This window comes from Plectropomus leopardus, chromosome 4, assembly GCF_026936395.1.
Source record: "Plectropomus leopardus strain MGB_pleo_1.0 chromosome 4, ASM2693639v1, whole genome shotgun sequence".
In the NCBI taxonomy this organism is placed as follows: Eukaryota; Metazoa; Chordata; class Actinopteri; order Perciformes; family Serranidae; genus Plectropomus; species Plectropomus leopardus.
In genome coordinates this window covers 15,597,805-15,614,028 of record NC_142179.1, presented here as the reverse complement: position 1 = coordinate 15,614,028, position 16,224 = coordinate 15,597,805, and the positions used below count along the sequence as shown (strand labels likewise).

The 16,224-nt window shown below is 39.6% G+C and overlaps 1 protein-coding gene across 8 annotated transcripts in view; it reads left to right on the top strand.

Annotated features, from left to right (window-relative positions):
- The window catches only part of aopep (aminopeptidase O (putative)), a 119,078-nt gene that overhangs the window by 32,721 nt on the left and 70,133 nt on the right, over positions 1–16,224 (top strand). For 7 of the 8 annotated variants that reach the window (XM_088076630.1, XM_042488272.2, XM_042488271.2 and 4 more), the window contains 5 exons: positions 5,438–5,540; positions 6,916–7,023; positions 7,541–7,584; positions 10,421–10,481; positions 15,400–15,462. In XM_088076630.1, coding sequence (XP_087932756.1) covers positions 5,438–5,540; positions 6,916–7,023; positions 7,541–7,584; positions 10,421–10,481; positions 15,400–15,462 — 379 coding nt within the window. The remainder of the gene's footprint in view (positions 1–5,437; positions 5,541–6,915; positions 7,024–7,540; positions 7,585–10,420; positions 10,482–15,399; positions 15,463–16,224) is intronic. The other variant, XM_088076634.1, reaches the window with a different exon arrangement.

Sequence of the window (16,224 nt, the reverse complement as noted above, 5' to 3'; positions counted from 1 at the left end):
GAAAACGCTTATAAATTAATTGTGTATAGAATTCAAATCAATTAGTGTTATTAACAGTGATTTTACTCATTTGTTACTTTAAATGACCCATGGGTTCAAAGGGTTTTAGTGCTTCAAGGGTGACTGTGTTACAAAATATGTGACTGTTTGATTTTTGAAATGCTGATAACCTTTAGTAAAAGTTGTGCATAATGAAGTTTCACATTTGTTGTAGGCTCAAACATGGTAGAATTAATCATTAGGACATGGACTATTTCTTGAAACAGGACACTGTGTGTGTGAGTGAAAGGGTTAAACATGCACTTGAGAACTGTGACTGTCTAGCACTCCATCAGGGTGTTCCCCTATGAGGCAGACACACGGGCGATTAGGAGGATCAGGATTAGGTTTCTCTGCACCTGACAGGGTTAAGTCAACAACAGAAAACTAACATCTGAAAAATGCAAACAGCACACACACACACACACACACACACACACACACACACACACACACACACACACACACAGCATAAAGTACATGCCTGTATGCATGGATGAATACATTTTGATTATGTTACATGAAAACACATTAGAACTGAAAAGATGAGTAATTGCTTAAGTGGCGCTCATGAAAACGGCATTTCTTAATCCTCTCATTTCGTGCAGCGGTGGTACAGTAAAGCATGTTGAGGCATAAAGAAACTTGACCTGCAAAACAATGACTTGACGTGACAAAAGTCTCAACTCTCAGGTGCACTTTACTAGCTTTTAAGCACATCTCATGGTCTGTGGGGGGAGATTGTAACCTCATCTCATGTCCAGGAGGGTCTTTGTTGTCCTTTTTGGTGTCCTTGATCTCTATCTGGCCGATGACTTTGACCCCTTTTTAGTCAACAGAGCAACGACCTCTGTTAGTGTTCAATGGCTGCTGATGTCGTTCACTCAGTTATTTTGTATGGTATTGTGCATATGTTTGTCTTTTATTAATGATTTTGTCACTGTATCACTGTGATGCTTATTTTAACATCACCCAGATGAAAATCTTAGTTAAAGTCAAGGGGCATTTTAAGTTCAGATGTAACTAAGATCTTGGTCCACTCCAAAGTTGGGAAGAGGCCATGCTGCCTTTTGATGTGGGCTAGACTGCCTGTTTGTCCAAGTTCCTAATGTGGCTCCACTGCTTAGCATTACAATCGTGCTGAAACCTAATATGGATAAACACAAACTGGTTGTCACAATGCACAGAGAAATGTCAGCGAGAACCCGGTGAAAAGAAAGTGAGTGCAATGGGATGCACAGAGAGATATACTAAACCTCACCCATCACACCCTACACATACAAACGCACACAAAGAGGCTAAATGGCAGATTGCGCTTTTCCAAGTTCAGTAGGTCACAATCGACACCCCGTGTTCCAGCAGGGGCCCCAGTGGCCAGTGTTTATCAGTCCATTTCAGATGAGTTATATTTAGGGCAGCCTGGGCCAGACGCCATTCTCCCCGCTGATTCACGGGGCTGCTGGGAGCACTGCTCTACCTTATCCGGTTTCCACAGTCGACCCAGCGTAATTTGTCAGGATATGGCTCGCGGAGCTATAAACCTCTGAGTGTGTCTGTGTGTGTGTCTGTGTGTGTGTGTGTGTGTGTGTGTGTGTGTGTGTGTGTGTGTGTGTGTTTGTGTGTTTGTGTGTGCATGCGTGTACGTTTTACATTAAGTTCTGTCAGTAATAGCTCCCGATTTCCTCCCGCTCTTTCTCTCTCTCTCTCTCAATCTCAGACACACCCAGGTGTATTCATGGCTACACACACACACACACACAGACAAACACCCTCCCTCTCTCACACACACAGGGCATATGAGTCAGATAAGAGCACTGTTTATTCTGCAATACATTGAGCTATTGTGTGATTCTCCAAGGCAGCGAGCAGCGATTCCTCTTAAAGCTGTAGTAAATCATCTCTGACAAAGAGAGACGGTGAAAGACAGAGATTTACACATCCATACATCCCAGGTCTGGACAGTGGGAAGGGTGGAGTTCCTTTGTCTAACACGGCAGTGATGGATCAACATTTTTCCTCGCCGCGCTGTGCCGCCGGTATCTCTGACGCAGGAAACCGACACATTTTCTCTTCTAGAAAAACATGTTCTGTCATTGTTTTTGTCTGCTGCCCCAGTCCCTCTTTCTCTCTGTACTTCTCTGTCTGACACACACATGCACACAATTTCCCAGGGATACAGCACGTCCTGCTGTCTCAGAAAAGTCTATTTCATCTTATCAGCTGTAACAGACAGACACGGGCACGATGGGCAGGAGACTGGACAGAAAGGAAGTAAAAGAAATACCTTCATGAAAAAAAAAGTGAGATATTGTGGCCATGATACAGGGAGAATAAGTAAGCGAGCCATTTTTTAACTTAGACAAACAGTGTATTTTGTAAAATGCAGGTTTTTGCCGGTAGCCTTCCGTTCACTGCTTGTCTCATTATATTGACAGGCAGCTTTTAATTTACAAACTAGGTTTTAATGCTGGGAATACACATCCAAACAATTTAATATTTCCTGAGAAATATGATAACAGGGATGCGGGAAAAACTAGTAATGTTTTAAGCGTAAAGCAAACAGGCTGATACTTACAAAATATATGAAGCATCACAGGATGTAACTCTCTGAGTTACAGGAATGCTACGGTAACTTAACACTAAATTCATCTATTGTAGGTCCTACCATCTAAACAAGGCTAACGCAACACAATGTCTGCTACCAGCTTTGCATGGACTTCAAAAGACTGAACAATGATGAACAGAATTGGAGTCTATCTCAGCTTAATAGAATGACTCTGAAAACATCCAAATTTCATCTGTTTATATAAAAGTCAAGAATCACTTCCATGAGGCTGTTCTCGGCAGACAGATCACAGGCAATGGACTCATAATTTCATATTGTTTGCAGCGATAATGTAGCTCAAGCTGCATGTAACGTCTATGTTATGTTAATTCCAATCTTGATTAACATTAATGGGATTCTTTTGCTGTTATAATAGCACCAAATGATACAGGTGGCACGGTGGCGTCGTGGTTAGCACTGTTGCCTCACAGCAAGAGGGTCCCTGGTGCAAAACCTGGTTGGAACGGGGTTCGGTCCGTAGGCCGGGGCATGTACTCCTCGTGTCTGTGTGGGTTCTCTCTTGAGTGTGTATGGTTGTCTGTCTATATGTGTCAGCCCTGCAATAGTCTGGCAACCTATCCAGGGTGTACCAATGACAGCTGGGATTGGCTCCAGCCCGCCCCTTATGAGGACAAGCAATTACAGAAAATGACTGACTGACCAAATAATGCACTAAAATAGGCATATGGATATTTCTTGCTGTTGCATTTAATGTTTCTTGAAATCTGACCCTTGTGTTTTGACTGTAGCCTAAGTTATATCTTAAAGGGGACATAGTATGCTCATTTTTAGGTACATATTTATGTTTTGTTTCTAATAGAACATGCTAATGGTCAAATGCTTTAATGGTAAAAAAAAACGCTTTATTTTCCTCATACTGTCATGCCTTGTAGGAATGGCTGTATTCACGCTCTGTCTGAGAATGTTCTGTTTTAGCGCCTGTCTCTTTAACGTCTTTCTACGGAAAAAGCCCCATCTTCTCTGGTTGGTTTGCATTTACTGGTCTTGCATATCATAGCATCTTTGCATGTCATTAGTGCGGAAAATGACTGTAACTGAGAGTAGCTGCACTTTCTATTATGAAAAAATTAGCAATAAAACAGATAGATACAACCAGATATGCTCCAACGTGATGAATATAGTCTGAAATAAGGGAGAAATTATCAACACTGGCAACCGAGATTACATATATCTCTAAAATTAGTAAATCATACTGTAGCCAAAGTAGAAAAAACTTTGGAAACAGAGTACTTGGAAAGGTCTAAAGCATGGGGTTTTTACTCACAGAGATTACTTTTACATTGTTTACGTCATTATTCGAAACTTTTGCCACATTTTATATTAACATCCTTTACTGCAACCCTATATATAAGACACAAAATACAAAAACAAGTACATTTCCAAAGATTCCCAGAATAGTGTGCTTCTGCTTCAGGAATGGAAAATGTGTAATTTTGGGAGAAAGAAAAAATAATCCCAAGTGCAGACACTGAGCATTATTACTTAAGTGTTTCCAAAATGGCATTTCCAAAATCAAATCATTGTTGTTGGGATATTTTCTAACACATATGTTCATACATATTTATCTGACATACATACATGAAGTCACGGAGGAACACCCCCTCGTTTACATGATGAAAGTCCTTCTAAGAGCGTCCAGTCGAATTTAGAAATTCCAGGAAGTTGATTACTTCCTTTCTCAGACCACTGAGCGAACCAAACATTCCTGTCTATCTCCTGTCCTCGATTTCTCCCACACATCCTCCTTCCTCTTCGTCTTCAACCCTAATCTACTTCTAATCTACTACTTTAGGTCTCCCACCTAAAAGATGAAACATTTATGTTTTTGCGTCATATATGAATCAGTGTGAATATGATTTAGACTGTTATGGTATCCCATTCACCTCTGTGTATGTGCATGTGTGTGTGTGTGTGTGTGTGTGTGTGTGTGTGTGTGTGTGTGTGTGTGTGTGTGTGTGTGTGTGTGTGTGTGTGTGCGTGCGTGCGCGTGTGCATGTGCGTGTGTGTCTGGCCCTGTCATGAAGCGGTCCTCTGGAAAAGTGCTAGCCAGTGATGAAGGGTGTATTGATTGGTGGGCCAGGCGCCTGGCGTATCGACTTGGCAGGAGGGTGATCCTTCAAGGCCTTTCTATTGGCACACTGAGTTAATCTGCTCAGCCTGATCAATACTGCCTAACTGAAACTATCATTGCACAGCATCCCACGTCAGTGCTGTGTTTGTTTGGCTTTTATTGGTTTTATGTGTGTTTATGGAGGTTGAAGGGATGATTTGTATCTGGGTGACAGGGAAAGCGAAACCCAGAGCATGCCTCTTTTGTGCTTGTAGACGGGGGTGCTTTTTTTGTGGAAGTGTTATATGTTCGCTCAGTGAGTCATGGGCTGTAAAGTCAGAGCGCAGCGCTGTGAGGTCATATAAACAGTATAGCTTGCTATTATAAATCTGCAGCTTGATTTCCAGCCTGCCTCGGGCAAAGTATGGCAACTTGGCAATGTGTTCGCCATTGAGAGGACCGGCTGAGTGGCTGGATTTAGTGTTGCTGACAGTGTATTCTTGCTCTGTAGAAATTGTGGTTTTCCTGCTACTAAAATGTCTGCAGTGGGATAAAATAAAAACTCTGTGCTAAGGTTTTCATACTCCAGTGCTGCTGTGTTTTTGTTTTTCTGCTTGTGTCTTTTTCAGAGCACATTTCTCTTTATTTGGGTGGTGCTGAACATTTCTTGTCTCTTATCTTGTGTTTATTTTTGTTTCTCTGCTCTCTTTGTCCTTCTGCAGGCCTAACATGGAGAACACTGGTCAGGTCAGTGAGTCTGGCTCGTCCACAGTTAAACACGCCCTCAACCCTGACAAAACCTTCATGCAAGTCCACTACCTCAAGGTGAGCAAAGACGGGAGTAAAATTGGGAAAAATGGATGAAGGTGGTAGAAAAGGAAAACCCTGTCTCCTAGAAATGATGTTTCTGTGTTATTAAACTGCTTTCTGAATTACCTTTTTGTGGATAAACGCTGTCTGGGTTATGTTCAGAGGTGTTTCTTTCCGGTTAGGAAACACTACATTATTGCACAGTGCAGGCTTTGGAAGAAGGTAGCTGGGGAGGATTGTGAACATTGAAAGTGTAGGACCTTAACACCAGATCTTTGGGTCTGCATCCAGACTTCTGTCTTATAAAGTTCCCAAGGTCATGGAAAATGTGGAAAAGAAAAAGAATGCCAACTAGCAGAAATGATGTTTTAACAGATTCTGAATCTGAGATGTTTGAATAATGCTGAGCAAGTGTAGCAAAAAAATAATGTTGTGGAAGTACCATTTAACATGTTTCCATACCTTCTGTATGTCCCAATTAATACTTTTGAACTGTACTACATTTTTGAGATTGGTAATTGACATGGGCAGTCTTGGACATTAAATTATCGCTCGGAGTGCCAACGCATACTTGGTTTTTTTCCTTTTTTTGAACAAATGAACCAAAGGACCAACCGAACAGTCAGCTGTAACTCCCCCACCCTGGGAGCTCTACTGCTTCACGTTTGCAGACTGCCTTTAAAAATATCATTTACATTTGGGGAAAAGCATGTAGTTATGTGATATAGTTCTGTTGGTGGTGTACATTGTGCAAGGTCATGGAAATTTTATTTATTTATTTTTGTATTTCCATTAAAAAACCAAACAAACATAACATCAGAGGCGCCTCTGTCACAATTAAACAACAAATGCACTTTATATAAGGTAGGGAAAGATTATGATTTCAGTTAAATTTTAATTTTAAAAAAAGGTCATTAAAAAAATAATACTGCAGTCACTATGAGTGGCTACTGTATTACAAGATTGCCTGTTTTGGTGGAACAAAACTCAGATATGTTGTCATATATTTTGCCCCTATGTTCAGTAGGCTGTAAACATTTTTGTGATTTGCCAGGTACCTCATTAGGCAACATTTTCTCATTATGTTCATAGAAAATGTAATTTTCTCGCCATTACGTTTTCCTCAAAACGTATTTGCTGTTTCAGATTAGTTATATGTAAATGTAATTTCTAGGAGAGGAGGGTTGGAAAGTAAGGAAAGAAAAAGGAAACAAAGGGCTGTAGAACAAATAATACTATGAACAACTGCCTATAATGCCGTTTTAGGTGGCTCACACTTTGTTGGATGTGCTTTGAATAGCACCTGTAATCAATGTAGATTTTGTAACGCTTCTCTATATTGTCTTTGAAGGATCATGTTTTGCTGTCTTTGTCTTGCTCTTTTGTCCAGGGCTACTTCCTCCTCAGGTTCTTGGCCAATCAAGTGGGAGAGCAACAATTCATCGACTTCTTCAGATTATTTGTGAAGAAGTACCACGGGCAACTCATTTTGTCTCAGGTGAGGCTGTAGTATAGGAAACTTGATTAACTTAATGGATAATGTCGTTGACTCACAGCTACTCGAGAGGCTGTTAATAAAATCTGAGCTCAGATTTGAACTGAGTTTTAATCTGACCTGTCTCTGAGGCACAGTGGTATTTCCATAAATTAATTGGAAGCTGATGTAAGCTTGATTGCCGCTGTGTTGCAATAGTTGAAAACGCTCCGGCAGCATTTCAAACTGATGGCCGTACATCAGCTCAGCCACGTATGTTTATTCTGCTGGGGCCATGAAGCTGAGTGATCACACCTGGAAGTCTGTGTGTTTGCATGAGTGTGTCCGCGTGTGTGCATGGTATTTGATGTGTTCCACCTGGCTCCTGTTTCTTCAGTGGCACTAAATAATGGATGTAACATAAACACTGTTTAACCTTGCACTCTTGACTTAAGATCAGGTATGCCTTTCTCTTTCTTTTTTTCTTCCTCCCACACCTCCTTAAATGCCTCCTTTTTTTCTTTTCTTTTTTGTTTAACAGGATTTTCTGCGAATGCTGCTGATTACCTTTCCCGACATGGAGAGGTATGTAAGTGGCTATGAATAATGCTTCAAGTGAAATTCATGAATAATGAAAAAAAAAAAAAAAAGCCAAGACGCATTAAAACCACTTTGGTTTGTGCTCAAGTATCAGTAGCCTGGTTTTCAGTTCCAGACGAATTAAAGATATGTTATTCATCAATTTTCAATTTGAACTTAGCCTCACAACTTTTTTTTTTCTCTACAGATGTGACTTGTTAGTCAATTTTGTATGAGCATGTGTTCCTCTGTTCTTGTTCCTGCTGTGGAAATATGACCAGCAAAAGCTCCCAAAACCAATCCTGTTAAGAGAGCAGTCTCATCCACTCTCATATTAATTGAAGTGTAAAAGGATAACTGCTCCTCCTGCTCTCCTCCTCTCTAATTTTCTCTCTCCCTCTCTGCGCTCGCTTAATCATTCAGTTCTCTATTTCTCCTGATTGCCTCATTAACCTCTTCTTCAGCCTGTCTCTCTCTGTCCCTCTCTTTCTCCCTGTCTGTCGTTCACTTTGTTTTTCCCATTTTCTTTTTTCACCCCTCTTTTTCTTACTCTTTTGTCTGTTCTGAATGTTGTCTTTTTTCTGTCATGTGGAGTGTGCTGCTGCTGGACCAGCAGAGATTGATTGAATTAAACAGGGGGAGTTGGGGACAGTCAATATTTGGATCTGATGCCTCTTTCAGTAAACAACACGCTAGAAGGCTCAGGATGAAAATAGACACTCACTGCTGAGGGTCATGGCTGCTCTTTTTGACTAAACATAAAAAGTATTAATACACATTGAAATAAATCAATGCGTTCATTGGTTTTTGCCAATAAGAAACAACTGTTTTCCAGGCGTCACTGACACTTTTTCTATCTATCACCATTAAAGTGAATAACTAATGAAATAAAGATACTTAACTCAACCTGAAAGAACTGGTAGATACACATCTCTCGTGAGACATAAAGCCTATTCATCTGCGGTCCTGTATTAACTGTATTAACCTTTTGTTTGCTATATAAAAAAACTATGCTAACACAATACCATGTAATCCTATCTTATGGTGTCAGGCTGTTGATGTGGCAGCAGAAGATGATCTTTATATACTCGCTGTTTCAACTCCGCTTGCCAGGAGCGGAAATTATCTTGTGTTGAAGTCACTGATGACGTTTTTAATGTCCAGTTTCTGGGCAAATTGGCACTTTAAGGGGAATATTACCTCTTCTAGTAAACAGTGGAGTATGAACAGATTTTTATGAGCTTCAATTTACTGACAGCCCACTCTCTATCAGCCAAAGTTGCCAGCCAATAAACAATAGGAAATGATGCAACAGAACTCAGACTTTACTTGTGTGTGAAAGCAAGGAGCACAGTCTTGACCTCACAACAAAGTGCCAGTTTCTCTAAAACCTTTTTATACTCAGTAGCAGTGCTGGTGTTGGTCAGTGTGTCTATTGCTCCTTCAGCTTGTTAGCCCAACACTGTGGTCTGAAGTTAAATATCTCAGCATGTGTTGGAAGGATGGCCGTGAAATTGGACACAGACATTTGGGTCAGCACAGAATGAGTTGTGAGCATGTTACCAACATTAGACTTCAGCTCAAAGTGTTAAGAGGCAGCAGTTTGAGTTATGCAAGATGATCCAAGTCTGACAGTTGCCTCATTTGCACTACATGGTTTGACTCAGCTCACCTTTGGTACTGGGGATTTATCTTTGTTGTCTTTCCTGCCACGGATAATACCTCCTCAGTGTAGTCTCAGCTGATTTCATTCGTGAATTATCTTCAAGTGATGATTCTTTCTGACCAGTCAGTGGTCTGCTGTGTTTTAACTTCACTTTCTAGCATTGCCTCAGCTCGCTCTGAAACAGGACAGAGGTGGAACCCACGAAAGGACTAAATACCAGTTACGTTCACCAATAGAAAATCACAAAAAGAGCGAGCTGAGTTGAGTACAGCAGTGCCGTACAAGTTGAAATGCAGCAAATGTAGAGCTCAGCCCAAAGCTTTAAATGAATAATAGCAGTTTTTAAGCATGTAATGAATATTATATTTTCCCTGTTAGTTTTTTTTAGCAAGAGTCTAAGGAGAGAGGGTGTCATATGCTATACAGATTTTATTTAAATGCCATTTTAAAATAATGACAGTGTGTTCACTTGAGATTTCCTTAGCTATGCATACTGATAAGTTAAAGTTGTTTACAAAATATCTTTGGCAAATATAGGAAATCACTAATTGAGCTTCAGTTAGAGGAGCATAAGTGAGAGAAAATGGGTACACAAAAAATGTAAATTAAAGCTTTACCATTTTTAATGGTCTGAACATTGCAGATAAATGTACAGTAATAGCTTCAGACCAGCCAAGTGTGGAATTTTCCTGAAAGCACGTGCAGCTTTGGGGAGTGTAACGTTGTCTAGTTACTCTTCGACTTAATGTGTACTTTGTGTACTTTAGATTTTGCATACACAGTGCGGACACTTTGTGGAGTGTTTGTTTGCATACCCATTAGTCTTTGAAAGCCAGTTCTGTCACTGTGTGGGTTTTCTTTGTATGGCCATATGACTGTTTTCATGTGCAAACCACTTGAGCCTCTCCTCAGCCACACTCACACACATGTACACATACGTCCTATACATGCATACATACAAACCCCATTCATTGTCAGTGCATGCCTGTTTGCTTGTTCTTGTATTGAAAAGTGGGTGTGCCCCTCTTTTTGTTTAAGGTGTTGGCCTAAACCTCAAGTCGGCCATGAACCCAACAATATTTTCCCAGAGCCATGTTTTCATAGGGTGTCTTGGGCAATAACAGTCATTGCTGTAATAATAGGAATAATACTAACACTTGTGCCATTGTGTTCCAGAAATGGCCTCACCCTCGGTGCTATTTATGCTGACTGGCTTGATCGACCGGGAATTCCAAAGGTATGAAGACGCTTGATTTCTTTCTGTCTGTTTTTAATTTATGATTGAGTTTTAGAATGTTAATAGATAGATAGATATTTATTTTCGAACATGTAAAACAAACAAACAAACAAACAAACGGAAAAATATAAATAAAAAAGTAACAGTAACTGTAAAAGTAACAGTAGTACTGCTCCTAAACAGTAATTGAAGTTGTGTGTATACACTGATGTCATACTGTGTCAGACATGACTGACTTCAAAGTCTTTCCTCACTCTTATACATCTTTAAAATAATAGTTTATATGATATAATATATTTTAGTAAAAAGCTAAATATATCAAGCCATTTTAACTACATAATTTACCATTTAATTGTTCAATAACTGAGGCTGAAAATAACTCCACACTTGATTTTAGTATATAAAACACATCATTACAATGTATTGACAATTATCTAATCATACACAATAGTACAATAATTCAGCATTATTTACTTTTGACTGTTAATTTGCTAACACCAGCGGAGGAATAGAGCAGATTAAAATACATTTATTTCCAAAAGAAAGCAAGTAATGTTCCATAATTAACAACACACATATATATGTACCTTGTGTTTCGAGTGCTTGTAGACATTAAAACTCACCTGGAAGAAAACATGAATGTTTTCAGTCCTATTATTAAAACAACAAACACTGACAAAATGGTCCAGAAAAAAAAATTACCTGCCCAAACTTTATCTCCCATCTGTTTTTTTACAGATGAAACTTAGAGAATTTATGTTGGCAACATTTTTTTTAACCTGGCAATATTTCTTCACCTGTTTCACAGATGAAAAAAAGGAAATTTGAAAGATTACATTAGCAAAACTTTTGCTTTTTACATGTTCTTAAGTCATAAACACAAGCGATGTTCTGTTATGTTCCCGCCCTTTGTTTCATTATCATTTGAGGTGATGGAAACAAATTAACACACAGCTGCTGTTTTTGGACACTGATGCTGACAGCCAATTTACTTTTTATTTCACATTTATGTTATCCTCTCATACATGGCATGTGCATGTATTTGACATAATTTTCATAATCTTTGTGTACTCTCTAGACTGGTTCTGTTTATGGAAACTCGCTCTTCTGGTTTTGGCTTGAACAGGTTGATGGAGCATCTTTGCCTTAACCTTTTCACTTTAAGATATTCAGACCATTTCCACTTACTGTCGCTGCCATTGCTTAACCTTTTTGTCAATCCTTAAAGGGCAACACCACTTAACTTTACTTTTCATTCATAGTTTTTCTCTCATCCTTAATAATGAATCAGTATGGTTTTGAGATCATTTCATCGACTGACTAAATTTTAATGTAGGTGAAGATATTCAGAGACAGTTCAAATCCAGCTTAGTTACAGGAACTTTTCTTGTTTTTAGGAGGAGTGTGCTCTGAGTTTTTGCTCCTAGATGAGAGGAGCGCTGTCACATTTGTCTCACTATTGAACAGCTGTAAATAGCGGAGTAATGACGCTCTCATAATGGCAATTATGTCTCATAATAGGAGTAAATAGCTTTCAGTATATAAATACTGTGGCTTAAATGACGTGTGACTATTAGCCAGTAGGCATTTTGAAAACTGCTAGAAGATGATGGCTTTCCTGATAAATGCATCAAAACTCACAACATAATTGAGGTTTCAAGCGGAGAATTTTTCAAATGACAATATAGATGATGAACTTAACCCCTCCGTAAGGCTGTTTATTTCTTGAAAGAACTAATCTTACAGTTCATTGTATTACCATGTTGTTGAATCAGTATCATCCCCTTTGTTACCTGCTCCTTCTCTGTCCTCTAAGATCCACATAGATACTAGGATTGCAAGGCCACACACACACACACACACACACACACACACACACACACACACACACACACACAATCAATCCACTTTAACAGCTTCTTCAATTCTCCCGTCTCCATGGTAACTGATCTTAATTACCACTGTGTGTATGTGCATTTTTGTGTGTCTGTACTCTTGTTGCTGTCTGGGAACCTTCACCTTCCAGATTATGTGATGATGTAACTGGAGCCTTTCAGGGGCCTCTGAGGGGGGGAAAGACAGCATGGAGGGACTGCTGTTTTCTCACACCTGATTGGGTGATGGCCAAAGTGTTCTTGCAGAAGCTTTTTTTGTGTTTGATGTGCCAGTCACCGGCTAATAAGATCAGCTAGATCGATTGAAACCTTTTACAAATGCAAGTGCTTGTGTATTATGTATACACTGGACACAAACACATTTTAAAGTCTCTCTCTCGGCCACTCTCTGCCTCTCTCTCTCCTTTCTGCCCCACATCAATTGCTGGACAATGTGCTCGAATTGGAGAAAGGCAGGAAATGGTTTGGCCTAATAATAAACAATGACATTCACCAATTCCAGAGTGAGAGATGTAGAATGGGAAGGCCACTTCTGGCCTTTTTTAGCCCTCAGAGTTTAGATGAGTAAGCACTCCCCTTGGGATGACGGATCTAGGCTGAGATACTTTGTTTAAATAAAGACTACCGTCGATTCACCAGCGCTTTCACCCTGATACCTTCGCTTAACTCCTACAACTTACATTAGCATTTTATGTGTCTTTTTCTGCCTGGCTTACCAATAAAATCATTTTTTTTTAACCAGCTATAACAGATTGATGTAACATAGTTATTTCAACTGCTTTACTTGGTATTTAAGGGCTTAAATGTTTACTGTTCTTCCAGGCAGAATTGGATTGGAATTAACCTCAATGTAGTTATATTGTAACAATACAGGAATTTCTAATTTCTAACTAAATTTCTTGATTAGTAGCAGGGAAGAGCAGAATGACCGTGCTATACATTTATTATTATAAGAGAGAGTGAGAAAGCACAGCTAGTACTGGTCTGTCAACACTGTGGAAATGAGTTTCAGATATTCAGAATTGATATGTATCGATAAATCGCAAATCACAACAATGCATGGTAGTAAGCCTGAGAAACTAAAAAAACAAAACAAAAACTAAATTGGAAGTAATGACAAAAAAAACGAGTGCCAGTAACCGAAGCTCAAACTTTCTCTGTTAAATATTATGGCTGGCTGTCGAACTTCAGTACGTTTTTTATGTAGTGACGAACCTGTGTTTGCATTAAAGATTTAATGCAGAAAAAAAAGGACACCAAATTCTCTGTCAAATTTGTGATGTAATTTTTGATCAAATTATTTAATTCAAATCCTCATGATTTTATTTAGGCTGAATGTGACAGGTTTGTCTTATTGATTAGATGAAAGATAATATTTAATTTTAAAACATACTTTTGAAGTCATTCATGTATTTTTAAATTATGCATTTTTTGAAAGTTTTTCTTCTTTTGTTTTTACATTTTTTTAAACCAAATAAATCAAATAAATTTTTAATTTAAACCCTTTATTGATGGATTAATATTTCATTTGTAAACGATTTTTAGAATTCCTCTTTTTATTTCCCACTGAAATACCAAACAATGGACTTTTTTTAAAGTATTGATGAATTATTAATACAATTTCAAATTATTTTATTAATGTCAATTTTTCCTGTATAATTATGTATTAATTAATGAAATGCTTTTTATATTTCAGTGACACTTATGGTGCATAATCAAAAAGTTTTGGTATTGGAAGCTAACTCTAGTATTATTATTGTATGGAATTATATCTTGAATTAAAGGATTTTGAAGGATATTAATTCTTATAGATTCAATTAAATTAAAGAAATAGTAAAATGACTCAACTGAAACTGTGGATTGATCTCAGGCAGATACAGATCATGCTCCTCATGCATGTTTATGAGTGAGAGGTGTAACTTCTGAACACGCAATCTGATATTGATTCACTAGAGAGACACTACACAGACGGGGGCGCGGAATGAAGAGATAGTTTGAGGTAGACAAAAAGCCTTTCTATTCAGGGAATGGTCGTGGGGAATCTAGGCAGCAAAAGAGCTACGTGTGGTATCCTGTTACACAATGCCAATTTACTGCTTCAACACTCACTACATTCTATACAGCCCACTCTAACACCTCCCTCTCCCTGTACCTTTGTGTGTCTGCCTCTCTCCCCATTTCCTTGGCTTCTGCACACACACCTTCATGCTATTTCTGCTAGAGTAGTTGTATAATACACAGAGAGGAGTACTCTTGCATGCAGTTATAGTATTGAACTTTGTGTGTGGCTATGGTAACGCAAATATCTGAAACACTGCATGGGAACGTGGGTATCCAAGATTGTAGGAATATGATGCTGCATTTCTTGTTTGTGTGACATTACAAACACCTTGCTTCCATGCACTGCCTGTCTGTCTCCTGTCTGTCTCCTCATTTCCCCCACCACACACACGCTACCACAAACACACACCTACACACACATCGCTCACCGTCATCACTCTGATATGTGATTCACATCACTCGAGCAGTGGCTTTGCTGAAAGCCTTAATAAGGTTAGAGAGTAAGTGCTTTGTGTTTGTGCCTACTAGCTGCTCTCTGTGTGTAGGTGTGTGTTTGCATGGCTCTACGTGTGTGTGTGTGTGTGTGTGTGTGTGTGTGTGTGTGTGTGTGTGTGTGTAGAGGAGTAGATGTGTAGAAGACTGAGGTGACTGTCAGTCCTGTAGTTGCTAGTTATTGAGGTGATTCTTTTCTTCCTCCTTCTCCTCCTCTTCTTTTCTCTTTCTCCTCCGCTCTTTCTCCCATCCTCCGGAGTCAATTTGCGAGTTTCCGTCAGAGGAACAAGTGATCGCGCTCCCACCTCCCCCCTCTCCTCCCACCTCTCCTCTCTCCCTCCCCTTCCTGCTTTGCTCCATCTCTCTCTCTCTGTCTCTCTCTCTCTGTCTCTCTGCCTCTGCAAAGCATTCCACTCAGTCCTGATCACTTGCCCCCGGCTCACTGCTTTCCCTTCTTCTCTGTCGCTCAGTGGCTGTATGAAAGGAGCGCCGTGTGGTCACAGGCGAGGCTGGTGGAAGAAGTCAAAGCAGAGGTAAGCACTCTCTCTTCCCCCTTCTCTTCTCTCTTTTCCAGTCTTCTCGTCTTCAGGGAGTGGCAGACAGACTTGGGGGCAGCTCTCAGATTTGAAATATTGCACCTTAGACTGCTTGGTATCATTGTCATCTGATTCTCATCACTCTCTCCTCCTTCACTCAGTTATTCTGCCACTATTTCTCTGTATGGTCTGCCTGCTGTCTGGGTTTCTTTTTTTCCTTCTCTGTCTCATTCGCACGCTCTGTTTCGTAATGTTTGATACCATCTCTTATCTCTACCTCTCATGCACTCCATCTACCTCTCTTTTGCTCCCTGTTTCAGTCTCTCCCTCTGTCTGTCTCGGAGTGAAGTGCGGCACACAGCGCTGTACATCTGTTGCGTGTCATTCTGTGCCGCCTATCAGATTTCCCACAAAGCTCCCATGTTGTTCTTAATTGCCTTGCCTGTATTTTCCAATTCTCCTACTAATCTGTTTGTTTCAATAAAAGCAGAGCACAGCTGAAGGGAGTGTTTGCCACATATGTTGTAAATATCTTGAAACACAAAGAATGTGTCTTGTCTTGCATTTTAGAAATGACTCGTCCACTTTACTTGCTGTTTAAGTGTTCGGGAAACCTCACTTTTGTAACATTTCAGATAGTTTATTTATTCTGAGACATAAACTGAAGCGGAGAAGAGGAGATAGAGTTTGGCTTTGATAGTGATTGGCTGTTTAATGGAGATCTATGGTGTAGGGAGTTGCTGCGCTCCAGGCTCCGTC